The 27787-nt window shown below is 42.1% G+C and overlaps 4 protein-coding genes across 5 annotated transcripts; 2 read left to right on the top strand and 2 right to left on the bottom strand.

Annotated features, from left to right (window-relative positions):
- The first annotated feature begins 1552 nt into the window (after nucleotides 1–1552).
- On the top strand, nucleotides 1553–6627 carry LOC109184522 (glutamate receptor 3.3). Of its 2 annotated transcripts, XM_019334533.1 has the most exons (6): nucleotides 1553–2633; nucleotides 2931–4270; nucleotides 4375–4652; nucleotides 4742–4773; nucleotides 4976–5382; nucleotides 5846–6627. In XM_019334533.1, exons 1-6 carry the CDS (start codon nucleotides 2336–2338, stop codon nucleotides 6332–6334), a joined length of 2844 nt encoding a protein of 947 aa, XP_019190078.1. In that variant the 5' UTR covers nucleotides 1553–2335; the 3' UTR covers nucleotides 6335–6627. The 2 variants fall into 2 exon arrangements, with proteins under 2 accessions (XP_019190078.1, XP_019190079.1); XM_019334534.1 differs by lacking the exon at nucleotides 1553–2633 and having other exon boundaries at nucleotides 2912–4272; nucleotides 4377–4652.
- A 647-nt stretch (nucleotides 6628–7274) lies between these two features.
- On the bottom strand, nucleotides 7275–9977 carry LOC109184523 (glyceraldehyde-3-phosphate dehydrogenase GAPB, chloroplastic). Its single transcript, XM_019334535.1, has 9 exons — nucleotides 9763–9977; nucleotides 9565–9672; nucleotides 9082–9243; nucleotides 8831–8998; nucleotides 8559–8719; nucleotides 8404–8465; nucleotides 8285–8334; nucleotides 7762–8168; nucleotides 7275–7623 (listed from the first exon to the last, which is right to left on the bottom strand). Exons 1-9 carry the CDS (start codon nucleotides 9856–9858, stop codon nucleotides 7491–7493), a joined length of 1347 nt encoding a protein of 448 aa, XP_019190080.1. The 5' UTR covers nucleotides 9859–9977; the 3' UTR covers nucleotides 7275–7490.
- A 501-nt stretch (nucleotides 9978–10478) lies between these two features.
- On the bottom strand, nucleotides 10479–13908 carry LOC109184524. Its single transcript, XM_019334536.1, has 5 exons — nucleotides 13703–13908; nucleotides 12069–12186; nucleotides 11292–11385; nucleotides 11033–11128; nucleotides 10479–10925 (listed from the first exon to the last, which is right to left on the bottom strand). Exons 1-5 carry the CDS (start codon nucleotides 13764–13766, stop codon nucleotides 10788–10790), a joined length of 510 nt encoding a protein of 169 aa, XP_019190081.1. The 5' UTR covers nucleotides 13767–13908; the 3' UTR covers nucleotides 10479–10787.
- A 9400-nt stretch (nucleotides 13909–23308) lies between these two features.
- LOC109184441 (protein FAR1-RELATED SEQUENCE 5-like) lies at nucleotides 23309–27693 on the top strand. The gene is made up of 4 exons (XM_019334442.1): nucleotides 23309–23526; nucleotides 23730–24801; nucleotides 25307–25753; nucleotides 27423–27693. Exons 2-4 carry the CDS (start codon nucleotides 23867–23869, stop codon nucleotides 27691–27693), a joined length of 1653 nt encoding a protein of 550 aa, XP_019189987.1. The 5' UTR covers nucleotides 23309–23526; nucleotides 23730–23866.
- The last annotated feature ends 94 nt before the right edge of the window (nucleotides 27694–27787 follow it).

The following is a 27787-nucleotide window of genomic DNA, read 5'->3' on the forward strand; positions in this document are numbered from 1 at the left end:
GGTAATCAAAATCATGCCACATCGTCATAATTTTACCAGTAATCTATTGATTAATGGTAAATATGAATAATTTTTTAAAACACCCTTATATTCCTATTAACTAACTTAACGTTTATTTTTGACACATAGATATAGAAAATATTATTTTATTAAATAAAATCATAAATTGTGGGTTGGATAAACAATCTCTTTTTTTTTTTTTCTTTTTTCTTTTTGGTGTGTGAAATATGAAGGGACTAATAGTCTAGTCAAGCTAAGCTAGAATGACACTAAACTAGACTATGTGAAGTTCCTCGTGCCAAAGGAGTCTTTGAATAACCTCATGTGAGTCTTCCGAGTTCCAACTATTTATGACCCCGCTCATGCCTTAAATCTTTAATATGATATAATCATGTGACATGATACAATCTATTGAATTAATTTATATTATGATTATTTATGAAAGAGTCGACGTCTAAAAAATTAATTAAAAGTAATGAAACTTTTTTGTACACAGAATATATAGATAGTAATGGAAATTAAGAACTTATTGAATTACTTACGGTTTACTTCCTCCAATGCTCTTGGACAGGAATTCGGGTTTTCATGGACTTAAGATTAATCTAGCATAACCCATGTGATAGAGAATTGGACAAACTACTAGACCCAACTCGGATCCAAGAGTAAAATAATAAAGACGGTCAAACGTAACGTTGCCTAACCACTTAATGCTGACTCATTACATAGAGTCACGTCTTATTAAATAACACAATTATGAAGAGCAAAAGCGCTGCAATATAATCATTGAGGGACAATGTACTAGTGTAATTGTTATGTTTTATAACGATTATATATAGTATAAAAGTCAGACCCCTGTGATAGGCAAGGCACATGCTCTGAATCTTATACAGAGACTTTTAATAATACAACTACAATTCTTTGTTTAACACTTATACATAATTATTACTTATGGTACATTATTACTGTCACTAAAAAACCTAATGTATCAAAAAAAAAAAAAATTGACTAGTATAAAAAATATTGACAATAATAAAATTCATGATAAACATACAAGAAACATTAATTACTCATCGGTCACTTCTTTCAGGACAATTTCAAGTTTTCAACAATCTTTGCCTCTATGGATGCACCAAAAGATCTCATAAAAAATTACAGTGAAATAAAAAGCTCTCCATCACATCTCCATAGCAGAGAGAATGATTCCGGAGATGACTTTATTCTTTTCTTCACCTTTTCCCTTTACTCCATACAAGGAGAAGTAATTCAGGGGTGGGGGGTGGGGGGGGGGGGTGTAATTAGTACCAACTCCCATCATCATCATAAAACAAGCGATTTATTCTCCAAAAAAAAAAAAAAAAAAAAAAATCATAAAACAAGCGGCATTATATTTTTTTGTTTGCATTTCAATTTCCATTCTGGGCTGTGCAGTGTTCAGAATAAGTTTCACGTGAACGTGCCTCCGCTGCCCTCTCTTTCTTGTCTCCTTCTCTTTTCACACTCATTAAGTTCTTCAGCTCAGTTCTCACCTTACGATCACAATCAGTATTTAAAGGGAAAAAAATAAAAATAAATTCGTAGTTAGTCTTGTGTCCACTTTCTTTGTATCCGTGTAAGCGCACACTCTAAGAAGGAGCTTTCTTCACGGTGGCAACCAAAGTTTACTAATTTTCAATTCAAAGTCTGCATTTTTTTGTCAACCCTGTCCTTGATTTGTTTAATATAAAAACAATTACCCACCAAACCACCATTTAGCAGAGTGGGTTAGCCAAAGCCTTAGGCTTTCTTGGAGAGTATATAGAAGTGTTTGGTGGGGGGTGACAGAAGAGTCCAAATCTTCGTTTATTGTCCTTACATTTCTGTTTCTTTTGGTTTTTCATTTGGGAAGCCCAATTCTTTTATCTTGCTTCTTGAACAGTATATCCCTAGCTCAATGGCTTGTTTATTTCTGAAGCTTTAGCCTTCTGGGAATCTGGATTTATTGATGTAATTAAAGATTGATGGTTGTATTACTGCTTTCTTTGTACTCTCTTTTGCTTACAGAATTTGTTGTCATAGGAGAATCTGATTCTTCTTTCTGATAATGGCATACCACCTCCCACTCTTTTTTCCCCTTGGTTGTCTGAGGCATGTGTGTCCCAGGAGTTTCCTTGCTCCTCCTCTGATTTCTTGCTTTTGAAATATTCTTTCTGTATTTTACAAGGTGATATGATATATTGATATCAAAGTATTTATAGTTGGATGCCCATGAGTTAAAATAATGACTTTTGCTTTAAACTTCCTCATTATGAATCAATTCTTGGAGAAAGAAGGGATTTTGATTGGCTGAAAACTGGGTATGCAAAATCTGGTGAACAAATTAGCAGCTAGAATGAAAGCAATTTGGATTGTTCTATCATGGCTTTTCCTTTTGGGAGTGTGCTCAAAGGGGTTGAGCAAGAATGTTAGTTCTAGACCTGCTGTTGTAAATGTTGGAGCCATTTTTGTATTGGATTCGAGTATTGGCCGAGCTGCCAAGGTTGCGATCGAGGAGGCTGTTAAAGATGTGAACTCCAATTCCAGTATCCTCCATGGAACCAAACTAGTGATGATGCATCAAAACTCCAATTGCAGTGGGTTTCTTGGCATGGTTTCAGGTAGTTTCTTGCAATTGCAATAGGGTTTCTTGATACTATGCTGCTGAATAGATTAGGATAACGAGAAACGAAAAAAAAAAAATTAAATTGGCACTTCTCTTTTAGGATATTAAATTGGCACTTCTCTTTTAGGATATTAGTATTGTTTGAATCGCGATGCTTATGCCAGTATTTGAGCTAATTGTTAACATTTTGTGTACGATTCTGTATATGCACTTTCCTTATGATATGCCCCTTTCGAAGCTTCTACCATATAGACTAAATTTAGATTCGTTGACAAGATTTTATTGGTTGCAGCCTTGAAATTTATGCAGACAGATGTTGTTGCTATCTTAGGTCCACAGTCTTCGGTTGTTGCCCATACTATATCACATGTTGCAAATGAACTCCAAGTTCCTCTCTTGTCATTTGCTGCTACGGACCCCACACTCGCTTCTCTTCAGTTCCCTTACTTTCTTAGGACGACACAAAGTGACATGTACCAGATGATGGCAATTGCTGACGTCATTGATCATTACGGTTGGAAGGAGGTTATTGCGGTTTTCATTGATGATGATTACGGGAGAAATGGTATTGCTGCTTTAGATGATGCACTTGCTGCAAAGCGATGCAAAATCTCCTACAAAGCGGGTATCCCCCCGGGTGCTACTACTCGGGCTGAAATAATGGATATTCTTGTCCAGATTGCGTTAATGGAGTCTAGAGTCATGGTTCTTCATGCCTATCCCGCTGCAGGGTTCATGGTTTTCTCGGTGGCACACTATCTTGGAATGATGGGTGATGGTTATGTTTGGATTTCTACGGATTGGCTTTCGACGGTCTTAGATTCTTCTTCTCCCCTCCCTTCTGAGAAGATGGAAATCATGCAAGGAGTTCTTGTTTTGCGTCAACATACTCCGGATTCTGAGTTAAAGAGAGCGTTTACGTCTCGGTGGAAACATTTGACGGGTGGTAGTTTAGGGCTAAATTCGTATGCCCTTTATGCCTATGATAGTGTTTGGTTGATTGCACATGCGATTGATTCGTTCTTAAACAAAGGCGGGGTTATCTCGTTTTCTAATGACTCGAAATTACAATCAATTGAAGGGAGTACTCTTCATCTCGAAGCATTGAGCATCTTTGACGGGGGGCCACTTCTGCTAAACAACTTATTGCAGAGTGATTTTGTTGGTTTAACGGGACAGTTCAAGTTCAACAATGACAAAAGTCTCGTTCTTCCTTCATATGATATACTAAATGTAATAGGAACGGGCTTTCGAACTATTGGTTTCTGGTGCAATTACTCCGGGTTGTCAACTGCTCCTCCCGAGACTCTTTACTCGAGACCGCCCAATAGTTCAAGTGCAAATCAAAAACTATATGGTGTAGTTTGGCCTGGGCAGTCGGTAAAAAAGCCCCGGGGGTGGGTTTTCCCGAACAACGGTAAGCAACTGAGAATTGGGGTGCCCATTAGAGTTAGTTATAAAGAATTTATCTCGCAAGTCCCCGGGACCAACACTTTCAAAGGCTTTTCAGTCGATGTGTTCACCGCTGCTGTAAACTTGTTGCCATATGCTGTTCCGTTTCAGTTCGTTCCCTTTGGAAATGGCCGTGAAAATCCGAGCTACAGTGAGTTGGTCCGATTAGTGTCAACTGGGGTAAGTTTCTTTGAAGGTTAGCGGGACATGGCCCAGTTGAGTGACCCTAGCCCAATCTTTGTTTATAACAGTAGTCTAAACCGACTTTTTGTCTGATTTTGTAGTATTTTGACGGTGCTATTGGTGACATTGCCATTGTCACGAACCGGACAAAAGTTGTGGACTTCACACAGCCATATGTTGCGTCTGGACTTCTCGTTGTTGCCCCATTTAAGAAGTTGAACACGGGTGCTTGGGCCTTTTTAACGCCGTTTTCTGCACAAATGTGGGGAGTAACTGCTTTTTTCTTCGTTGTTGTTGGAATTGTTGTATGGATCCTGGAGCACCGGATGAATGACGAGTTTCGTGGGTCACCTAAACAGCAGCTAATAACCATTCTTTGGTTAGTTCCAAACCTGACTACTTTTACTATGCTTATAAAATTTTGATTAATTCTCATTGAAAAATATATGTTTTCTTGTTTATGTGCAGGTTTAGCCTTTCAACTCTGTTTTTTGCACATAGTAAGTTTAACCATTTCTCCTTAAATTTTGCTCTGTGCTATAAATTAAGATTGGGCTAAGGTCACTCAATTGGACTATAATACACAAAGACTGAATTCAATCAATTAATTAGTCTAACTCATAGTCTTATAAACTCATATGTTCTCTCTTATTTTATCAATGTGTGACTTAACATTCAACTTCTGCGCTTGAAATTATGCAGGAGAGAATACTGTGAGCACCCTTGGTCGAATGGTGTTAATCATATGGCTCTTCGTGGTCTTGATCATTAACTCCAGTTACACCGCAAGTTTGACCTCTATCCTCACAGTGCAACAGCTATATTCTCCGATTAAGGGAGTTGAAAGTTTGAAGGAAGGCAATGATCCCATAGGCTACCAAATTGGTTCTTTTGCTGAGCATTATTTGATCGAGGAAATTGGTATATCTAAATCCAGACTTATTGCGCTGGGATCGCCCGAAGCCTATGCTGAAGCACTCGAGAAGGGGCCACATAAAGGAGGCGTTTCTGCAATCGTGGATGAACGCCCATACGTCGAAAATTTCTTGTCAACCCAATGCAAATTCAGAATTGTTGGCCAAGAATTCACCAAAAGTGGCTGGGGTTTTGTGAGTATCTCTGTGACATTTTCAAATGAAACTCATTGTCTAATCATTTGTTTTTCTAGAAACTGATCATAAAGAGCTTCACTGTTGACATTATATGGTAGGAATATATTTAGCATGATCTTAAGGCACTACTGGAAATTATGGAATTTCCGACCACCTGAAAATGATCTTAAATCAAGTCGAAAGTCTTGTTCCGACCACTTTTGGTATCCGGAAAAATCTTTGTTGCTATTTCCGACCACTTTTTGCTTTCGACTTGATTTAAGATTACTTTCAGGTGGTCGGAAATTTCATAATTTCCAGTAGTGAGGATTCTATGCATATTCTTAGAGATTTATTTCTGATCCTTACCTTAGTTAGTATGTATATTCTTGTATAAATAGGTGTATTCTTTTGGCTGAAAATATATGGAGTTCTCCATTTGACACTTATCAACTGCAAAAATGTTGTTTTCTGTGATTAGGCTTTTCCACGGGACTCCCCCTTGGCGGTGGACATGTCAACTGCAATCTTATCGCTGTCAGAGAACGGGGATCTCCAGAGGATTCACGACAAGTGGTTGACACGAACCAGTTGCAGTTCAGAGAGTACTGAGCTTGAGTCGGATCGTCTTCATCTCAAGAGCTTCTGGGGTCTCTTTCTTTTATGTGGGGCGGCCTGCTTTCTTGCACTCTTTATATACTTTGTCCAAATCATGCTCAAGTTCCGGAGAGTTGCTCGTGCTGAACCCGTTGCAGATGGCTCGAGTAGTACACGGTCTAGACGTCTGCAAACACTGCTATCACTCATTGATGAGAAATCGGACCCATCAAAGAGGGACAAAAAGAGGAGAAAGATTGATAGATCATTATCCGACGAAAACAGTGGAAGCAACTTGGCGAGGGATCCGGGTGGGGGAAGCAGCGAGAGATCTCTCGAGATCAATGGACATTTTGACCAAATACACACATGATCAAAAGCGGTATGCAATCCAGAACGAGATGGTTTTTATGACTTTACAATTCAAACTCAATACATGAAGCTGTATATAGTTCAGAACAGGATGGTTTTATGACTTTATTCCAACACGAACCATCCTCGCCTTCTCACATCAGTGAAAGATAAACTGTCTATTATAATGTTGCATCTTCAGTCTAGTCCCACAAGAGCAAATCATTTTGTAAAACATCTATGGAATTATGATACACAAATTATATTTAACATATATGGTATATATATACTCAATATCTTTGGTTGATCTCGACAGATTTTTGACATCGGTTCTTGCCTTTTGTTTGTGTGTTTGTGTTTGTGCATTTTGGATTTGATACATGTGTTCTTCAATCTGGTATACTGTGCTCTTTGGCTTGATTGTACTTGTGTATGTATAGATATGAACTGTGCATGGATATTTGGATGGAATCATGCATATTTGTATGTATATGTGTGCTAAGCCAGCCTCTGGGGCATAACTCAGTGGTCGAAAGGTTGAGTGTGAGTGTAGTGACCCATGAAATATCCAGGCTCTCTCAGCCTTGGGTCGAAAAGCAAGCACTCAGACCCTGCGTCACTGAGACACATCCCGCGATTTACCTCTAACAATTCCCAGGGCAGGGGGTGAGGGGCCCTCAAGTTTAGGATTTAAACCTATGTTTGCTAAGCACCTATGTGTGCTAAGCAGCCTCCGGGGCATAACTCAGTGGTCGAAAGGTTGAGTGTGGGTGTAGTGACCCAGGAAATATCCAGGCTCTCTCAGCCTTGGGGCGAAAAGCAAGCACTCAGACCCTGCGTCACTGAGGCACATCCCGCGATTTACCTCCTCTGACAATTCCCAAGACAGGGGTTGAGGGTCCTCGGGTTTAGGGTTTAAACCTATGTGTGCTAAGCATGCATATATGAAAGTTGAGATAAGCTTTTGTAGATAGAAGTGCATGGATTTTATGCTGAATGGTAATCTGTCTCTGCAGGAAAAGTAAACTCCACAGAAGACTTAGCAACTGTGTGTACAACATCATTGTCTTTGAATCATATTTTCCCCTTCTCAGTTTTGACAGAAAAAAAATGACCATTTATCAATAATGGAAAACCTCTTCTAAAAACCATTGGTTTTGCACCAAAAAAGGACTGGTTTAATCATAGACTTTGCATTCCTCATCAGCAGGGTTTGTCTTGCAGAAGTCCTCCAAGGGGTCTCCACTTCCCGCTGCACCCACACCCGGCCACTTGTTTGCTACTAGGTGTGCCAAATCAACGACACGTTGGCTACAAATCGAACAAAAAAACATTAAAACACTCAATGTTTTGTTTCAGGAAAACTATGACAGATGACTTGAAATCTGACTTAAATCCCTAAGACTGCCTAATCTATAGAGATTCTATATATTAAATATATTGTCGTACCTGTATCCCCACTCGTTGTCATACCAGGCGACGACTTTGACCATGTCGTCGCCCATCACCATAGTTAAAGAGGCATCGATGGTGGAGGAAACATCGGTGCATCTGAAGTCAACAGAAACCAGAGGGGCATCACAGACATCCAATATGCCTTTCAGAGGGCCGTCGGCTGCCTTTCTGAAGGCTGCATTGACATCTTCAGCCGTGAGTCCTTTCTTCTCCACATTCACGACGAGGTCAACAACTGAGACGTTGGGTGTTGGCACGCGAAGAGCAATGCCATTGAGCTTCCCTTTGAGCTTCGGTAGCACCAGAGACACCGCCTTGGCTGCACCCGTGCTGGTCGGGACTATGTTCAATGCTGCAGCTCTGGCTCTTCTCAAGTCCCGGTGAGAAGCATCTAAAAGCCTCTGTACTCACAACCAAAACCAACCAAAACAAATCCCAATTACCCTTTCGTGTTATAAACTTGGAAAATGCCAAAAAAATGCACATTTCTCATTTTCTTGATAGTATATGTTCTTACCTGATCTCCAGTGTAAGAGTGAGTGGTTGTCATTGTTCCCTTAACAATACCTGCAAACAGAATGTGATGAAATTTCGACAGAATGATACGTTCTCGAAAAGAAAAATAGGGTAACTTACCAAGTTCCTCATCCATGACCTTAACGAAAGGAGCCAAACAGTTAGTAGTGCAAGAAGCATTGCTGCAATGGCGAAAAAACAATCAATCAAAACGTTAATTGCTAAGCGTTCATCGATATGACCATTTTCAGCAGTTTATCGATGGTAACACTCGCCTTATGATGGCAGCGACATCGTGGTCATAATCTTGCTCATTGACACCAACAACATAAGTTGGAATATCAGCGCCTTTAGCCGGTGCAGTGATAATAACCTTCTTGGCTCCCGCTTGGATGTGCTTTCCCGCGCCTGGACCATCAACAAACACACCAGTGCCCTGTATGGAATAACACAATTTACCCGAGATCAAATGCAGTCTCAGACTTCTAGCCTCATTGGTGCAAACTAAAACGCCAAATATTTCGATATGAGAAATCTTGAATCAAACCTCAATGACAATATCAATCCCCATTTCAGCCCAGGGAAGCTTGAGAGGGTCTCTGCTGGACACAACCTTAATAAGCTTCCCATCAACAGAGATCGTCTCGTTGTCAACTACCTTCACGTTGGCTTTGAAAGTTCCCAACATGGAATCATACTTGAGCAAGTGAGCCGCCTGCATTCACACGCAAACTTCCCAGTCAGTGAACAACGAGGAATAAGCAAAGGCCGAGAAAGAATCTGTCGGTTTCTGCTCACGTTTTTGACACCTGCACTGTCATTCACAACAATGACATCGAGTGGTGAATCCTTGCGGCCATGCCAGCAGCGTAGGAAGTTCCTACCAATCCGTCCAAAACCATTGATCGCGACCTTCAACTTGGCAACAGTCTCTCCCCTCACAGGAGCTGACACTGCAGCCTAATTGCAGATGGTATTAAACAACATATTATAGACAAAGGTAGTGTCCAATAAAGCTTATTTAATCAAATTATTGAGATTATAAACTATAAAGTAATCAAATTATTGGATCATAATTGGGCCAAACCGCCAAACCACACTGAAAGACTGAATCCAATCAATTAGTTAGTCTAACTCATGACCTTATAAACTCATATATTTCTCTCTTTTTTTTCGACGTGGACTCTTTAACATAAAGAAAGATTGCACCAGAACTTATGATAGCTACAACAGTTCAAAAGTAACATCTGAAAGAAACTAAAGATGGGTGAGATCATTTACTTTGGGGGTGAGCTGAGAAGCCACAACATCAGAGAAAGAAGCTTCCCTGTTGGAAAATGTCACGCATCCACTCGATTTGAGACCCGAAAACTCAGCTACTTCCAGTTTCTACACAACCAAAACAATCATGAAAATTACCGGTTAAACAAGAATATCCATTTAACAGTGATCAGAATAAGAGAGAAGAATGATGATGACCTTGGAGAAGCATTGAGTTGGGTATGATGTCTTGGAGTGGAGCTTTGTGCCTGTTGGGATTCTTGAATAAACAAAGGCTGCTGCATGGGAAGCCATGGCTGCTGCAACTAAAACTTCAGGAACAACTTAGTTCCAGTTTCTTTAGCAGGTATTTATGTTGTCTTTGTTTTCCAAGTTGAAAAAAATGTTGAATAAAACCATGGCTGAGATTGAAGAAAATGAGTGGTGAGGATGGAGTGGAGAGATTGAAAAGAGATAAGATCACTTGTCCTGTTGTATAACCTTCAAAATCTGAACCACAGATAGTTGACAACCCCTTTTTTTGTTCCATCCATCACAATATATACCATACACCTTGGACTTATGTTACAAGATAGATATATTCATTGCAACTGTAATTCACATTGATTATAAAGTCAAGAGTAAATGCATATAAGTCCTTGAATAAGTGGCTACCAAGCAAAGAAAATAAGGCTCCATTATTAGTTTTTTTTTTTTTTTTTTTTTTTTTTTTTTGTATTCTTGGCTGACAAGGGACTACAGTCTATTCAGCACTGAAGGGGGTTCTGTGTTTTGGGTTGAACTAGACTCCAAGGCAGCTGTGAAAGTGACATCTAGAGAGTGAGTTGATCCTAATAATCTGGGCTTCAGGCATACAAAACACCTTTCGAGGACCACTCTACTGCTAAATATTACTAAATGGTCAAATAATATGCTTTCAAGAATTGAAGTTTTCAGTCTAGGAATTTAAAATTTCTTTGTGAACCAAACGAAAGTACAACATATAGCAGCATTACAAGTGCTCAAGAGTTCAAAGCAGCAACCAGTGTAGTCATAAAGCAGAAAAATTTGAAGGGGATGAAATTTACATTTTATTCCTGAATTTAGAAAGTATGTGATAGTAAGGACCAATGACACATTGACACTAGTGAAAAGTTGGATCAATTTCATCACCCCTCAAGAACTTCTAGGCTAAGAACGAAGTTGATGTCTTCTGTAATGTGTAAAAACCACTAAAAGCGTTCTTATAAACCAACTTCAGCTCCGACTTCAGAGTTCACTACTGGTTCATCCTGGCTGTCGCCGTGCTTCATCTGGGAAGAAATGTCGTCTATAGCAGTGTTAAGCTGTTCAATCTTCTCTGCCAGTTTCTTGCGTTGTCTCTAAAAGGAGAAAAGGCATATATATAATAAATGTGTAAACAAGAAGATGTAGAAAATGTAAGTAATGTCCTCGCTGGTATTACGAATTGTTCAGAAAATCTGCTTACTTCAAGCACTTTTTCTTCATCATATATGAACTTTGGCAATTTCTTCATTAGGTCTTTCTTATCAATCTTATCAGCTCCGGCTAATGCATAACTGATCTGCAGCAAAGGAAGGATAAGTTCAATACGATGAAGTAACTCATCTACTTGTCATCAATTTAGCATAAATTTCACCAATATAGTAACTCACCACGATGAAGGAAAGAACATAAAATGCTAACTGCTATTGTAAGACTAGCAATTTGCTCGTAAACATGATTACCTGCGGTGCGAAGACACAACCAAGTGTACCGACAATTAATCCTCCCAAAATGAAGCCACCAACAAATGCGGTTGAGTTCCCACCATCACTTTCACTACACGAGTATATTGCCCAAATAAATTCTCACATATCACTAATTCACTATATATTATCCTATTCAATGCCATTTCCACATCTATCCCAGTATTCAAAGTTGGATCCTCATTATTAAGGAAAAAGGGTCAAATAGGACCCTAAACTTTACACCAAAAGTCAATTAGGCACTTAAACCTTTTAAAAAGTGCAATTAAACTCTCAAAGATGTTATTTTTGGTCAAATAAGTCAAATTTACCGGTAACCAACAGGTTACCGGTAAAATTACACGATTGACTATATTTTTTGCAGTTGACCGGCGAAATCTTATAGGAAAACATCACCATCGACCAAAAGGTCGCCTTTTTCGGCAAGGGCGACCAGTAAAGGTCGCCATCTCCAGGAGTTTAATTGCACTTTTTACTGGTTCCTAAACTGAAATGACCTGTAATAACAAGTCATTTACTGGTCCTTGGACTTCATTGCCTCAATTTGACATGTTAAAGGGTGTAATTGCACTTTTTAAAAGTTTAGGGACCTAATTGCCTTTTCAGGTAAAGTTTAGGGACTTATTTGACCCTTTTCCCCATTATTAATTTGCAAGGTGTCAATCCCTTTTCTCAACGTTATAGTGCGAACTAAAAACCGTCATAATCATGCAAAAAATTTGTGCAGGCTAAGTAAATAAAAGAAAAACAGTGTACCTATATTTTGCTTGAACAACAAATGAACTTCCCGATACAGACGAGTTTCTGGCACGCCTAGGATTAAAAGACAATGTGGTGGGACACACACTTTGGTCAACTGACTTCAGACAAAAGCCTGGCACAGAATAAGTAGCAAAGTTATACTACTTTGTGGCAAATATTTGAAGTGTAGAGCGGGAGAGATACAGAGATGTAAACAGACCAAAGCCGTAAATTTCTTTGCCTCATATACATATTTGTCAAGCACCCATCACTTATGAGATAGACAACAGATTGGCATTGTTCATGAGAACAAAAATGCCTGACTTCACATTCATATGCTTACTGGCATGCATAGTTAAAGCAAGTTTCAGAAGTTCACAAAATGCTTGTTAATATAATACCAAAGATCCTTTCAATGATGACCCTCATAGTAACAAATAGAAGAACTGCAAAGACAGTAATGCAGCAGAAATGGAGAAAACAATAGAAGCTCCATAAGGTTTTACAACAATCAATTATGAAAAAGAGATTATAAAGTAGAATTTACTTTTAGGGTGTGTTTGGAAACCCGGAAAATGATTTCTGTTTCCAGTGTTTGGATGTGCCGGGAGAATAGAGTCAACGGGAAACATTTTCCGTCGACTCTAGAAAATATGGCCATTTTGGAGGAAAATTACTTCCGTCAAAATTTGGCGGAAGTCATTTTCCACAAACCTCACAATCGTTTCTGACCTTGGTTTCCGGCGGAAACCCAGAGCTACCAGAAACCAGAGCTCTAGGTTTTCGCCAAAAACCCAAAGCTGCCGGAAACCAAACACACCAAGCCTATTTTCCAGAAGGCTACCAAACACTAAAAATGAAACTATTTTCTGGAAAATGACTCATTTTCCAGAAGTCATTTTCCTAGTTTCCAAATACACCCTTAAAGTAAACACATAGTATTGAAGCAATGGATGTATTGGTTAGCCATACATCAAGAACCACTGCCAAGGTCCCCGGTGGACCATTCATCTCTCAAGAAAGTCATCAAATAATGCAAAAAATCTAAGCATGCCAAAAATATCACTGTATAACTAGCAAAACCGCCTCCACTTCCCCAAAATCAATTTCTAACCTAGAAATAGAAGTATCCCAAGCTTGAATTTTGTCAAATGCAAACACAACCACATTCATACACATCTGTGACTTTGACATAGCATTTTCTTATTGCTCTTACATATCCTTTAAAATATTGGGCTTCTTTTGTGTTCCACACTTTCACTTTTCCAAGTAAAATTAGTACACCATAGCCAGAAGGGCATGGATTAATTTCATCAGACATTTCCCCCATTCTAATACCCACCATTTTCTTCCTAGTCTTTGCTTTTCTTTCTAATAACGACCTCAATCAGCTGCATACAGAAGCACTAGCACACACCACATCTATAATAACAAAAGAAGAGCACCCAAAGTTTCAATCTTGACGAGGTATGCTCTAAAGCTAAAATTCCCACATTTAAACCTCGATCTTTCTTCATTACACCAACAATCTGATATATTTCTTACCAGTTAACAAGCCCAAAAATAGAAAGAAAAGAAATGAAACAAAACAGAATTCAGAAAATAGATTATTGTTCCGAATATGAAACTAATTGGGAGTATTAAATTACCAGAGGATAAATGCAGTGGCTTGGATTTGGATAGAACCAGTGAGTTGGATAGAGCCATCGCCATTATTTTGTCGGAAGTTGAGGTGAGAAAGAGGGGTTTGTCAAAAAGCCGATTCAGAGTGAGGGAGAAGAAGTGAAGAAGCCGATGCCGGGACGGATATCTTGTGATCTTTTCGGCGTTGTTTACAAGAAATCAAGAAACAATGAACTTTAAAAAATGACATGAAATTAAGCTGAAGTAACATTTAAAAAAAAAAATTATTGACATGAAATTGTGTGTCTGATTCTATTAACAAGATTTAACTTAAGTTATTTTTAATTCAATTTTTATAATATTAAGTTTAGTATTAGTATACAAAATTTATATATGGTAGGGAATATCCCGATCGACATTATTTTACCCCGGCTGGTATGCCTTTGTCTTTTTCTTCTTGTCTTTGCAGGTAACAGGTCGGGCTTCTTGTGAGGAACCCGGTCGGGATCTGACCGGGAGTTGCCCGAGCGATAGTGTCGACCACCGAGCGGTAGCCCTTTGGCGCGAGAGCTGGCAAAGGACACGTGGCGGTTCCTTGCGACGACAGACAGGGCACCCGGGAAGATGACACGTGGTGGCTACGTGGAGAGCATGCCGAACGATCGGATTTGTGTCTCCGGCGCAGCGGCTATAAATACCCACAGTAGCTACAGTGTGAGGGACTTTTGGACGATCGATAGGTTGTTGTTAGAGAATCCCGACCGCAGTCAGTCGGCACTCAGAGCAACCAAGTAGATTGTACTTAGGGCCTTCACCGTGATCAATAAAGATATCTACTTGCTTTATTTGGTCTCGTGTTTGTTTAATTATTGCTTACGTAGTAATTAACAGTATCATTTTGGCGCCGTCTGTGGAGATCCGTGCAAGAAAGCAAACGTCTTGACAAGCACTTGCTCCTTCATTAACAATGTATCCGTGGGCACAAAACCTTTTTGCTGACGACCAGGCGGATGCAGCCAGTTCATCCGACCATCAGGCGACGCAACAACAAGGTCAGACCATGGACCTCAACCTCAATCTCTCACCACCACATCCATCCAACACATACCCGGCCGCCCAACAGCCGGTGAACTACATTCAACCGGGGTACCCAACGCCCGGTCAGCCATATCCGCAACCGCCGATGATGTATCCCGGCCAGTATCCATACCCGGTCCCACCTCCGCCGTACGGGTATTGGCCTGGCCAACCGATGGATTACACGCCCCCGGTTGGCTATCCACCATATACGCCTGCGTACACGGCTCCAGCCGCCGCCCCTCCAATTTACCCGGCCGCACAAGTAGAGCCGCAGCATCAACCCGCTTCCCGAGCTCGACGCTCGGCTCGTTCGCGGTTGGGGTCGGGGGGTGCTGATGCGATGGAGGCACCACGGCAGGCCCAGCAAGCAGCCGAGGTTCCCGCCCAAGCGGAGGACCCCGAAGAAGTTGCCCGAGCGGCAGCTTTTGATCGTCTTCGACCGGAGATGCGGCAGCGTTTGGGGCCCCAAGACCTGAACCGCCAGCAGGAAGACGTACAGATGCAGGAAGCCAGCCAGGAGGCTTCAACCGGGCATAGCGGGTCCAGATCTCACCGACGACGACGCGCTCGGGACGCAACCCAAGCTGTCCAAGCCGCCAAGCTCAATGAGACCCGAGGATTGCTTTATAACCTCCAGGCGGTGTTTGCGCAATTCAGAAACGCGCACCCTGCAACACCCCCGGTCGACCAATCGACCTTGCATCAGACGCCTTTTACAGCGGCGGTGATGGCTCAGCCTTACCCGCTTGATTTAAAGGTCTCTGGAGAGAAGAGTTATGATGGCCGGACGGACCCCGAGGTCCATGTCAATGACTTCTACATCAATATGATGTTGAAGGGCGTATCAGACGCCGTAATGTGTAGGGCATTTTATTCCACGCTTACCGGTCGAGCGGCGGAATGGTTCCGGACCTTGCAGCCGGGTTCGATCGACAAGTTTTACACCTTGGCGATCAAGTTTGTGAGGAAGTTCATCACTTCCAAGGTGGTGAGGAAGCCCTATATGTATCTGGAGAAGGCCAAGCAGCTTGAAGGGGAGAGCTTGACCGACTTCCTCATCAAATGGAAGGCGGCGGTCGGGGAGGTCGAGCCCATGGATGATGCGACCGCCACCCATATGCTTCATATCTCCCTCCGGGCGGGTTATTTATACCAGGACTTCATTCTACACCCCTCGGCCACATACGAGGAGGCCCTTCGAAGGGTCACAGATTATGCCAACGCCGGCGAGGCGAATGCCGTAAAGCGCGCGCAGGAGGTCGGGTCTTCGTCCCGTAAACCGGCCGGCCGGGCGGAACACCGATCGGGTGATGACCATCCCCGATCCCGCACCAGGCCTGGTGAGTTTACGGCCCTGAACCGATCCGCAGCGGAGGCCATGCAGTACGCCCAGTCCTGCAATCTCATCAAACTCCCCCATCCCGATCGAGACGGCCCCGACAAGAGTAAGCATTGCGCTTACCATCGATGTGCCGGGCATGACACTGAAGAGTGTACCCACTTGCGCCAACTGTTGGAGGATTTGCTCAATCTTGGGAAGTTGGACAAGTGTGTGGGGAGGAGAGAAGACCCCAAGAGGAACACCGATCGGAGAGATCACCGGCGTCCCCATCACCGCTCCGATCGCTCTGATCGTGATGGACGCTCCGATCGGTCAGGTCAGGACCGAAGAGACGATCGAAGAGATGATCGTCGCGATGACCGACGGGACTCTGACCCTCCGTCTAGCAGCCGACCAGCAGGAAAGCCGACCATCCACGTCATTTTTGGTGGATTGGAAGACGCTTCCCGACCGAGGAGTAATTGCCCGGTCGCCATAGTGGATTCCCGGGAGACCGGGAAGAGGCAAAAGATGGAGCCCATAACCTTCACCCTCGAAGATCAGCCCAACAGCGGTGACCATGGCATGGAGGCGCTCGTGGTCACAATTGATGTGAAAGGGACGGATGTCCAGAGAGTTATGGTGGACACTGGCAGCAGTGTGAACGTCCTTTATTTGGACGTATTCGAGAAACTAGGACTTGACAGGAAGGAGCTGACTCCGGTCGGTGTACCACTGTCGGGTTTTACCGGGGCTCTTGTTTACCCCGAGGGAAAAATAACGCTCCCGGTTGAGATCGGCACATCCCCAAAGTCGATCAAGATGGAGCTAGAGTTTGTTGTGGTCAACCTCCATTGCGTCCACAACATTATCTTGGGCCGACCCGCCATTATGAAGATCGGTGGGATAATTTCTATGCCCCACTTGTGCATGAAATTCCCCACCCCCAACGGGGTCGGTGTAGTCCGCGGCGACGTCCAATCCGCCTGGAAGTGCTACACCCGAGCGGTCAATAGACGTGATTCCGGTCCGTCTTCCCGGGTGAACACCATAGCCAAGGAAGAGGCTAAGGATCGGAAGGAACAACCTGAGCCTTCCGAGGAGATAGAAGAAGTTCCCCTGTCCGAGGACCGACCGGACAGGAAGATTAAGATTGGCCGGGCCCTCACCCCCGAGCTCCGGGCGGACATCTTGGCCATACTCCGGGAGTATGCCGATATCTTTGCATGGGGGCCCGAGGATATGCCCGGGATCGATCGATCGGTAATCTGTCACAAGTTAGCCGTCGATCCAGCAGCAAAACCGGTCGTACAGAAGACCCGGCACCTTTCTTCCGATCGCCGCGAGTTTGTCAAAGAAGAAGTTAAGAAGATGGCAGCGATCGAGCACATCCGACCGGTGATCTATCCCGAATGGGTGGCCAACATTGTTCTCGTTCCGAAGCCCCCAGCTTGGAGGATGTGCATAGATTTCACCGACCTCAACAAGGCATGTCCGCTCGACCCGTATCCTCTACCGAGTATCCATCAGATGGTCGACGAAACGGTCGGGGCCGAGTTGATGAGCTTCATGGATGCGTTTAAAGGATATCATCAGATAATGATGCACCATGAAGATGAGAGCAAGACAGCCTTCGTGACCCCGGACGGGCTGTATTGCTACCGAGTGATGTCGTTCGGCCTCCGTAACGCGGGAGCCACCTACCAGAGGATGGTCAATATGCTCTTCGCCGATCTGTTAGGCCGAACGATGGAAGCTTACATAGATGATATGTTGGTCAAGAGTCGAGACCGATCCGACCACACTCAGGATCTCAGGGAGTGCTTCCAGATCATGAGGAAGTACCAGTTACGGCTAAACCCGACCAAGTGCACATTTGCGGTTCAGACCGGCAAGTTTCTCGGCTATATGATGACCAAGAGGGGAATCGAGCCCAACCCGGCCAAAGTAAAAGCGATTCTGGACATGCAACCACCTTCTACCGTTCGGGAGGTCCAGCAATTGACCGGTCGGTTGGCAGCTCTCAGCCGGTTCCTCTCAAAGTTAGCCGAGCGTGCTTTACCTTTCTTCAAGGTATTGCGGAAAGTTAATGGATTCGTCTGGGACGAAGAATGCCGAGCGGCTTTTGATGAGCTGAAAGAGTATCTCATGTCGCCAATTGTGCTCTCAAAGCCCGAGCTCGGAGAAGAGCTAGACGTATACCTCGCCGTTTCCGATCGTGCAGTAAGCGCAGTATTGTGCCGAACCGATCCGGAAGGGGTCCAGTGACCGGTGTACTATGTAAGCCACGCGCTACATGGTCCCGAGCTCCGGTACTCCCGGTTAGAGAAGGTCGTCTACGCCTTATACATTGCCGCGAAGAAGTTGGCTCCCTATTTCCAGGGTCGAGCAATTCGCGTGTTGACCGATCAGCCGATAGGGCCAGTCCTCCGAACTGCCTCATCATCCGGTCGCCTAGTCAAGTGGGCGTTAATGCTGACCCAGTACGCGATCGAATACCGACCGAGACCTGCCATCAAAGGTCAAGCTTTGGCTGACTTCTTGGTCGAGTGCACCGCTCGGGATACCCGACCTCCCGAGGTTGCGGATCCCGAGGCTGAGTGGTGGTCGTTGGCTACTGATGGTTCGAGTAGCAAGAAAGGGGCAGGAGGAGGAGTAGTGGTCACGAGCCCAGAAGGATTCAAAGTTTATTTTGCCCTTATGTATCAGTTCCATCCGACCAACAATGAAGCCGAGTATGAAGCCTTCATCAATGGCTTACAGTGCGCTCGGGACCTGGGGGCTGAATACATTCGAGCTCAAACGGATTCTGCGCTCGTGGTCGGGCAGGTTCTCGGAGATTATGAAGTCAATGGAGAGCGTCTACAGCTATATCGAGACCTAGCCATGGAAAAGCTTGCTCAGTTCCGGGGGTATACCGTCCGGCATATACCCCGATTAGATAATGCCGACACGGACATCTTGTCTAGGTTGGCTCAAGACGCCCCGGAACACATGTCAAAGATAGCTCGGATTCTGGTGATCCCGAGACATAGCATCCATCGCCTACCGGTCAATCCGATCCAACCGGTAGAAGACAGCTGGATCACCGATCTGAAGGAGTTCCTCGAGCACGGTCGGCTCCCAGACGACCCTCAGCGTGCTCGGAAGGCCAAGCTTAGAGCCCCGAGGTTCCAAGTCTTGGACGGCTGTCTCTACAGGCGATCGTATGGAGGCCCTCTTATGCGTTGCTTGACCGCATTTGAGGCCGATCTGGTCATGAAGGAATTGCATTCGGGGATATGTTCTTCACATCAAGGAGGCCGATCGTTAGCCCGTCGTATCATGCTGATCGGGTACTATTGGCCGTCCCTCCAGCTAGACTGTGAAAAGTTAGCTCGGGAATGTGAGACGTGCCAACTGTTTGCCCGGATGCCTGGACGACCGGCAACCTTCTATCAGCCGGTCACGACTGCAAACAAAAGAAAGGGTTAGATCGAGTTAAAGGCCCGGTCGGGCTATTAAGGTCAGAAAAGAAGGTTAATGTTGAACCTTTGCCCTTTCGTTTTCCCCGGGCGGGCATCCTTGCGATCGTAACGCCCCGGGGTTCGGGCTTGTACTTCTCGGGCATATCGTATACGGGCTCGGGCAAGTTGGCCGCTTCGAGGGACTCGGGCGTCTTGAAGATTTGATATTCGTAAATCTCGCCCGAGATTTTGGTAACGACGTCTATAAGGGCCTGAGTCTCGGTTGGGATAACTTGTTTTCGGAAACGCTGACTCCAGACCCTCTCGACCGCGAGGATCCATGGATCATATTTCACTGAAAAGATCCGGTTTCTCCACCCCCGGTTATTCCCGGGCAGCCCCACAATGGAGCACTTGTCTGCTCGGGACTGGGTCATCAGGAATCCACCCCCGTACGCGGCTGCCAACATCTTCACCTGGTAAACGAAGTTGAACAGCTCCATGGTGCAGGCTAAGTTGTGCCGACTGCAGATCTGGGGAAAGCACGCGATTATCCGGTACGCGTTCGGGCAGATCTGTCCGGGCATAACCTGGTAGTAGCCCAGGAATGCGGTGAGGAGGCTCGAGAAAGGGAAAGTGATCGGGGCCATGAGGGAGTCGTAGTGCATCCCGAGCCACTTTCCCTGGTGTCGCTCGATGACGTTCCCGAGCTGCCTGCTAGTGTCGAACTCGACCCGACCGGCAAGAGTTGCAACAATTCTGCTTGCTTCTCCTTTTGTTAGCAAGCTCTTTTGGCCTTCGACGCTTTCGCTGTTAAGGAACTCAAACCCGTCCCCGCTTGGCGCCGCCGGCCCGGCCGGGTCTCCCTCGACCGCTTCTGCTTCGCCTGCCCGATTGCCCTCTTGGGGCTCGGTTTGAGGGTAATCCCCTATTACCCTCGTAGGCGTTCCCCTGGCATCTTCAGCCAGGGAATTTCGTCCGCTCGTGGACCTGTCGTCGCTCCCCGACCCGCTGGAGCTTGATCCCGATCTCCCCGATGAGCTTGACGACCCTGCTGGCTCGGGGGCTCGGTCGGGGATCTGTTGTGGTCGTTGCTCGACCTCCTGAGAGTAGGACATGATGTCCACCTCCTCGCTGCTCTGTTCGAGCGTGTTGTCGTAGTCTGCGACGGAGACGTTCTGGCTATCTGAGTCCGACATGTTTTTTCTACCTAAAGGTCGATCGAGGTTAGTACAGGGGTCGGGAAGTTAGATCGGAGTTAGTCCTACCCTATTCCTATGCAAAGCTAAGAATAAAGCAAAAGATAAGGAGAGGAGAGCTTACCGATTGGAGGTGCTTTGCGAAAATAGTCTTGAAGTCTTTTTGCTCGACTGCCTTGCTGAGGTGCTCTGCTTGGGACTCTCTGAGGGTACCGATCGAAGCGATAGATTTTGGAGAAAGTTCAAATGAGGGCCTCAAGGGCCTATTTATAGGAGAGCATTTAGGCGGGAAACGAGTCCACTTGCGTGACACGACCCGCGCTGATTCCGAGGCGACTGTTGCAGTCGCAGTGGCCGACACATGGCGAGGGAAGGAATGACAGCTGGCTGGTCGGTTCGATGGCTGACGGTTGGGCTTCTTCATCCCGTCCCGTTTTTTCCCGGACGGTAAAAAAGGCCCGGGCTGGGGGGCTCTTGGTAGGGAATATCCCGACCGACATTATTTTACCCCGGCTGGTATGCCTTTGTCTTTTTCTTCTTGTCTTTGCAGGTAACAAGTCGGTCTTCTTGTGAGGAACCCGGTCGGGATCTGACCGGGAGTTGCCCGAACGATAGTGTCGACCACCGAGCGGTAGCCCATTGGCGCGAGAGCTGGCAAAGGACACGTGGCGGTTCCTTGTGACGACAGACAGGGCACCCGGGAAGATGACACGTGGTGGCTACGTGGAGAGCATGCCGAACGACCGGATTTGTGTCTCCGGCGCAGCGGCTATAAATACCCACATTAGCTACAGTGTGAGGGACTTTTGGACGATCGATAGGTTGTTGTTAGAGAATCCCGACTGCAGTCAGTCGGCACTCAGAGCAACCAAGTAGATTGTACTTAGGGCCTTCACCGTGATCAATAAAGATATCTACTTGCTTTATTTGGTCTCGTGTTTGTTTAATTATTGCTTACGTAGCAATTAACAGTATCAATATATTTAGAAATTACACTAAAAATACTATTAAATACAATAAATAAAATTTAAAAATATGTTAAAAAAATACTAAAGAAAATAAACACACACACAAAAAAATGTTAGTTTGACCAATGAATAATAAATAGGATAAATAAAATGAGACAAAAAGAGAGGTATAGTTTCATTTGACAATATAAATTATTGTATGAGCTCTATTTTGTTATTTCATTTTCCACACACACTAGTTTAATTATAATAATGATAAAGTATTGTTTTAATTACACTCCACGAGTCCACGTTCATTTGATAATATATGTTATTGTATAATTCTGAATTTTAGTTTCATTTTTCACACACATTAATTTCATTTTAACAACATTAAAGTATCATTTTAATTATACTACAATTTAATTTGACAATACGTTGTTGAATGAGTTTTGTTTTTTAGTTTTATTTTTCACACACACTAATTTCATTTTAGCAACAATAATGGTCCACATAGCATTATGGACTATAGTAAGACTATATAACAACCGATGCTTCAAAGCTTTGTGTGAAATACTTCGGAGACATATAGGGTTATGAGATTTCACTGTAGTGTTCAAGTAAAGCCTATTTATATAAAGATTAAAGCATAAAGTAATGTGATCTATAAATTAAAATTTTTAGCTTCAAAATATAAATATATTTCTCATAATTAATTTTGAATATTTAAAACTTTTTGTATACTATTAGCTAAATGTATTTTGTAGAGTAAAAGAAAAATATTTTTTTAAAACAAATATTATAATATTATTATTTTATTATTCTTTTATTCTATGAAAGAATAATAAAATATTAAAATGCCATATGGCCATATGGGCATCAAGTGACAAATATGTACCAAAAAGCTCCAATGAAGGACCAACTAACTATGGGCTTGTGTTAGTGGGCTCAGCTAGTGAAATACAATTTCTTCTGTAAGCCTTGTAATTTGGGATACAAATGTTGCGCAACTTATGCCGTGCAACCGAATGCACCTAGCAAGGTGCATACGGTTGCAAAACGGCGCCATTTTACTAAAAAAACGACACGGCGCGCACAAAATCAAAAAAAAAATAAAATTGGATGGCCGTTAGCGGCGTTATTCATATCATATTTGGTAGTTTTGCGATTTTTTGGTAGTTTGGCGTTTTGATTGCAGTATACGTAAAATCGCAATCGCAATAGCGATCGCAGTCATTTTCCTGGTTTATTGTATGGATCTCATGATGGATGATGCAGTAGACCAGAGAGACGAGGCATTAGATCAGAGAGATGAAGCAGGCGATGAATTGCATACGGTTCCAGGTTATTTTGCAGTTTGATTTTTATGGATTTGTGGTCGTTTGCGATTTTTGCAGTGTGATATATTGTGTAGGTGTTTATATTTAGTGTGATGTTTATTGTGTATGTGATGTTTATGTGATTCTAGTCTGAGATCATTCGTAACTCTTGGTGTTTATGTGTTTATGGTTTTCTGAATGAACGAAATATATATCCATAATCTTTGAACTATAAAACCAGAAGTTGTGAGCTATATATCCAGAATTATAGTAGTATATATCAAGGATTTTGTGAATGGATACTCTGTTCTGGATTGTATATCCATAATTATTGAACTTTTATGTCCAGAAACTGTGAGCTTTATATCCAGAATTCTATCACTATACATCCAGAATTATAATACTATACATCCACAAATTTCTAAACTGATACTCTGTTCTGGCTTTTAACACTATGCAGTCAGTGAAGATGTTGTTGTTGATTCACCAAGTTCAGATCCAATAGAGTTAGACATTGATGGTTCTTCTTCTAATCCAGGTCTATATGTAGTTTTATATGATCATAATTCACAGTGTTCAGCATTGTTATATGTTCATTCTTTTTCCATGGAAAATGTTATTCCTTTTGTAGAGCATGGCTGGATTTATTCGGCATTCCCCGCACCCCCTCTACATAGGAATTATATTTTCAATGGAACGTGTATTATTTAGTATACTTGAGGTTATATATTGCATTTGCAGTTGATGAAGATTTGGTTGGTGTTGTTGTAAGTAACGGGGTTGAAGCGTATGAGTTGTATAACAATTATGCATATAGAGTTGGTTTTAGTGTGAGGAAGGGTAATCAACGGTGCAAGGTATATAGCAAAACAGTCCAAATGAAGATGTTTATGTGTTCTAAAGCTGGTTTTAAGGTTAAGGCAAATGCTGGTGTTAGGGCATATTCAAAAATTGACACAAGGTCAGGGTGTGGTGCATGTGTTCAGTTTGACGTCGGTGAGGATGGGTTGTGGACGGTTACAAAACATGTAAAAGTGCACAATCACGAGTTATGTGCTGTAGACAAGAGTCATCTTCTGCGTTCACATAGAAATGTGGGTGATAATCAACTGTTATATTTAAAAGATTTGAAGAAGAGTGGTGTTGCAATGGCAGATGGTATTAGGTTCTTGAAACATCAAGCAGGGGGGTCTCCATTAGTTGGCTTCACTAATCGAGATGCTTATAATTCAATTGCTTCTGATACATCAAAGCGTTTGGATGGAACCGATTCGAACTCATTAATTGAAATATTTAGGAAGAGGCAGTCGACTGAGTCTGATTTTTTCTTTGATTTTGAAGTTGATTGTGATTCAAGACTATGCAGTTTTTTTTGGAGGGATGGTCGGATGAGACAAGACTATGAGTTGTTTGGGGATTTATTAGTGCACGATACAACTTATCGCACTAATAAATATGATATGATTTGTGGCCCTTTTGTAGGGATGAACCACCATTGCATGAATGTAATGTTTGGATGTGGTTTTCTGATGAATGAGAGGATAGAATCATTTGTGTGGCTGTTTAGAGCATTTTTAAGGTCTATGAATGGGAAATGTCCACAGACTATCATGACAGATCAATGTGCATCCATGGCTGCTGCTATTTGTCAGGTGTTTCCAACATCACGTCACCGTCTTTGCATATGGCATATTGGCGAGAATTCGAAGAAGCATATCAAGGCGTTAAGGAATAACAAGGATTTCTTAGATATGTTTAACTGTGTGTTGAAATACACAGAGACTGAAGCTGAGTTTGAATTTTATTGGACAAGGTATGTCCACTACTTTTTTTTTTTTTTCCTTTTTCGATTCCAGTAATTGAATTATGGATGTTTAGTATTAGAATTATGGTCATATAGTATTAGAATTATGAATATATAGTATTAGAATTATGTGAACATGTTGTAGTATAGAATGGAACTTCTTGATTGTTCCTGAGTTACATGCATTTAATTTATGGATTTATAGTTTTGGAATTGTGAATATACAGTGTTAGAATTATGGACATATAGTATTAGTTGTCTGAACATGTATTAGTGAAGCAGTGAGCTTCCTGTTTGTCTCTAAATTATATGCATGCAATTTATGGATTTATAGTATTGGAATTGTGGATATATAATATTACAATTATGGATATATAGTATTAGTTGTCTGAACATGTAGTAGTGAAGCAGTGAGCTTTCTGTTTGTATTATATGCATTCAATTTGTGGTTTTATTATATTGGAACTGTGGATATATAGCATTAGAGTTCTGAACATATGTCTTATCATTTCAGGTTGGTGACTGACTACAAGTGCCACAAGAATAGTTGGATACAAAAGCTATATGACTGTAGGGAGAAGTGGTGTCCAGCATTCAATAAGGACTATTTTTCAGGGGGCATTTTATCATCGCAAAGGAGTGAAACTACTAACCATTCGATTTCAAGAAGGCTGTCCAAGACTGTAGGTCTATGTGATTTTTATTCATCGTTTGTTAGTGTAACTTCTGAATGGAGGAGCAAAGAGAATGGTGAAGACTTTCGTTGTACTCAAGGGGTACCCAACATGATGATGGAGCACGTAAAACTTCTGTTACACGCTAGAGAGGTATATACGATTGAGATATATTTTTTGTTTGAGGAACAATTCATGAAAGGCAATGCCTGTCATCAAGAAATGGTGTTGAATGAAGGTTGTCAGTTCAAGTATCACGTATGGCGTCCAGATATAGATATTATAAGGCATGAAGTCAGTTTTAAGTTGTCAACCTTAGACATTTCGTGTAGTTGCAAGTTGATTTCGGAGTTAGGAATTTTATGCTGCCATTGTTTACGCATTCTTCATATACACTGTGTTTCAAGTATTCCTAACAAATATATCATGAAAAGGTGGACTAAAAAGGTTGCTGATGGTAGGGATGTGAATACTGGTTCAATGTTTTGTAGAGTTGGTGTCCCTCCTTCAATTTGGGTTGTGGAGATGATAAATAGTATTTTGATTGTTATTTTAAATAATATTTTTATAGTTAATTTGCAATAATTAGTTTATTTTATATTTATTTTTATTTATTATTGTTATATTTAGTTTTATTAATATTGTTGATTTTTAAGGTTGTTTTTGTTATTAATTTAGTTTTGTTATTTTGTTATTAATTTTTGTAAGTCTAATAAATTCTTAACGTCAATTTAATAAGATTATTATTGTTATTATAGTTTTAGTTAGCTAGTTAAATAAGGATTCTAGTTTATCTTTTAATTGTAATTTATTTAACTAAAGAATAAGTCTTCCGTGCCCGCGAACAAACAGAGCCGAACGGACAATTTGCGACAGCGGCTCGGTCATCTTCAAGATCCGATTGAAAAGCGGAAGAGCGGGAGAAAAGTTGGAGCGAAGTCTCGATGCAGAAATTGGAGGTACGCCAATAGTATAAAAGGAGTCCAAGGTTGATCAATCCGGATATCAGTTTTGCCCCGGACTAATTCCGGAGGCGGTGGCAAAGATTTCCTGAACAATTGTAATTTCAATTCGGTGCAAAGCAGTTTCGGGCGGTGATTACTTCCTAGGCAGCAACAACAATCAATTTCTGTGAAGCAGCAACGTGCTCTGGTTTGGCAGAACAATTCTATTTGTTTTAGTTAATTCTTTGGCAATTCTTCAAATCTCTTTATTCTTTCTATTTGTTAATTCATTTTTGTGGTTTTGTTTAATTCATCTACTCAATTCATAACTCTCTTCAATTATTCATTTTATTTTATTGGTTGGCAGTTTATGTATTTGAAATTGAACCTAGATTGTAGAGTCAATATAATCTGCAGCTTTATTATATTTGCATTGCGTAATTATTTTTATTTTTATTGCTAAGCTTTATTTGCTTTTATTTATTAAGTTTTATTATATTTACTTTTAAGGGTTGATATTAAAATGCTTTGCTAATTAAATTCATGTTCTTAGACTTTTATTACTCTATTACATATCAATTCGTGCGTTTTCAATTTGTGCGTTTAAACTATGTTGATTGTCGTTTAATTTAATCTATTTGTTATTCTGCTTTCTGGTATGATTTCATTGTTTATCTTTCCGAGTTTTATGGATTTTACTTTTGGCATTTGATCCTATTACCTTAAATCATCCAGTTTTAATTAAAACGTAATTAAATTGCATCGTACAATTCCCTGTGGGTTCGACCCTTGCTATTGCACGCTAAAACTACAATTGACTCGTGCACTTGCGAGGACTTAATTAAATTGTCCATCAGGAGATTTGCAGAAAGTTTCAAAGACTGATTTCATCTAGTCAAGATAACAGTGTAACTTGGCAGTTCTGTGATGAAGCAGTTGAGGAAGCAAAGAAAAAGGTTGAAGCTGAGATTGGCTATGTGCATATTGAAGAGTGCGGTGTTTCATCTTCAAGTGGTGTCATTCAAAATCCTTCAAACCGGAGATCAAAAGGTGAGCGTAACGTAAGGAGGAGTAGTGTTATTGAAAAGAAGTACAGTGCTGCAAGGGGGAGGAGGAGTGCTGCAAATAAAGTTGCTTCGAGTACAAAGGGTGCTGTTCAGTCGTTGGTTTTGGAAAGTCTATCTGAGATTGCCGGGGATGGGTACCTTGTACATCCAAGTTCTGGGAGTTCGGAGTTTTGTCAGTATAGTAATGATGTAGATGATAACGCAGTTGTAGATTGAGAGTGGGGTTAATACCAGTTGGTAGCTAGCTGTTTTGAGGATATGAATTTACAAGTTGTTTGATCTGTGTATTCAAAATTTTAGTACTTGTTGA

The sequence above is a fragment of the Ipomoea nil genome, unplaced genomic scaffold, assembly GCF_001879475.1.
Source record: "Ipomoea nil cultivar Tokyo-kokei standard unplaced genomic scaffold, Asagao_1.1 scaffold1262, whole genome shotgun sequence".
Lineage (NCBI taxonomy): Eukaryota > Viridiplantae > Streptophyta > Magnoliopsida > Solanales > Convolvulaceae > Ipomoea > Ipomoea nil.

Excerpts from the sequence above, each read along its gene's own strand:
- LOC109184522 (XM_019334533.1), top strand. The coding sequence starts at position 2,336 with ATGCAAAATCTGGTGAACAAATTAGCAGCTAGAATGAAAGCAATTTGG. Across the intron at positions 4,653-4,741 it reads CAGCTAATAACCATTCTTTG|GTTTAGCCTTTCAACTCTGT; the intron begins GTTAGTTCCAAA and ends GTTTATGTGCAG. Across the intron at positions 4,774-4,975 it reads AACTCTGTTTTTTGCACATA|GAGAGAATACTGTGAGCACC; the intron begins GTAAGTTTAACC and ends GAAATTATGCAG.
- LOC109184523 (XM_019334535.1), bottom strand. The coding sequence starts at position 9,858 with ATGGCTTCCCATGCAGCAGCCTTTGTTTATTCAAGAATCCCAACAGGC. Across the intron at positions 9,673-9,762 it reads CAACTCAATGCTTCTCCAAG|AAACTGGAAGTAGCTGAGTT; the intron begins GTCATCATCATT and ends TTGGTTGTGTAG. Across the intron at positions 7,624-7,761 it reads GACAACGAGTGGGGATACAG|CCAACGTGTCGTTGATTTGG; the intron begins GTACGACAATAT and ends TTCGATTTGTAG.
- LOC109184441 (XM_019334442.1), top strand. The coding sequence starts at position 23,867 with ATGAAGATGTTTATGTGTTCTAAAGCTGGTTTTAAGGTTAAGGCAAAT. Across the intron at positions 24,802-25,306 it reads TTTGAATTTTATTGGACAAG|GTTGGTGACTGACTACAAGT; the intron begins GTATGTCCACTA and ends TTATCATTTCAG. Across the intron at positions 25,754-27,422 it reads CCAGATATAGATATTATAAG|TGGTGTCATTCAAAATCCTT; the intron begins GCATGAAGTCAG and ends TTCATCTTCAAG.
- LOC109184524 (XM_019334536.1), bottom strand. The coding sequence starts at position 13,766 with ATGGCGATGGCTCTATCCAACTCACTGGTTCTATCCAAATCCAAGCCA. Across the intron at positions 11,386-12,068 it reads GTTGTTCAAGCAAAATATAG|TGAAAGTGATGGTGGGAACT; the intron begins GTACACTGTTTT and ends ATACTCGTGTAG. Across the intron at positions 11,129-11,291 it reads GTTGTGTCTTCGCACCGCAG|ATCAGTTATGCATTAGCCGG; the intron begins GTAATCATGTTT and ends CCTTTGCTGCAG.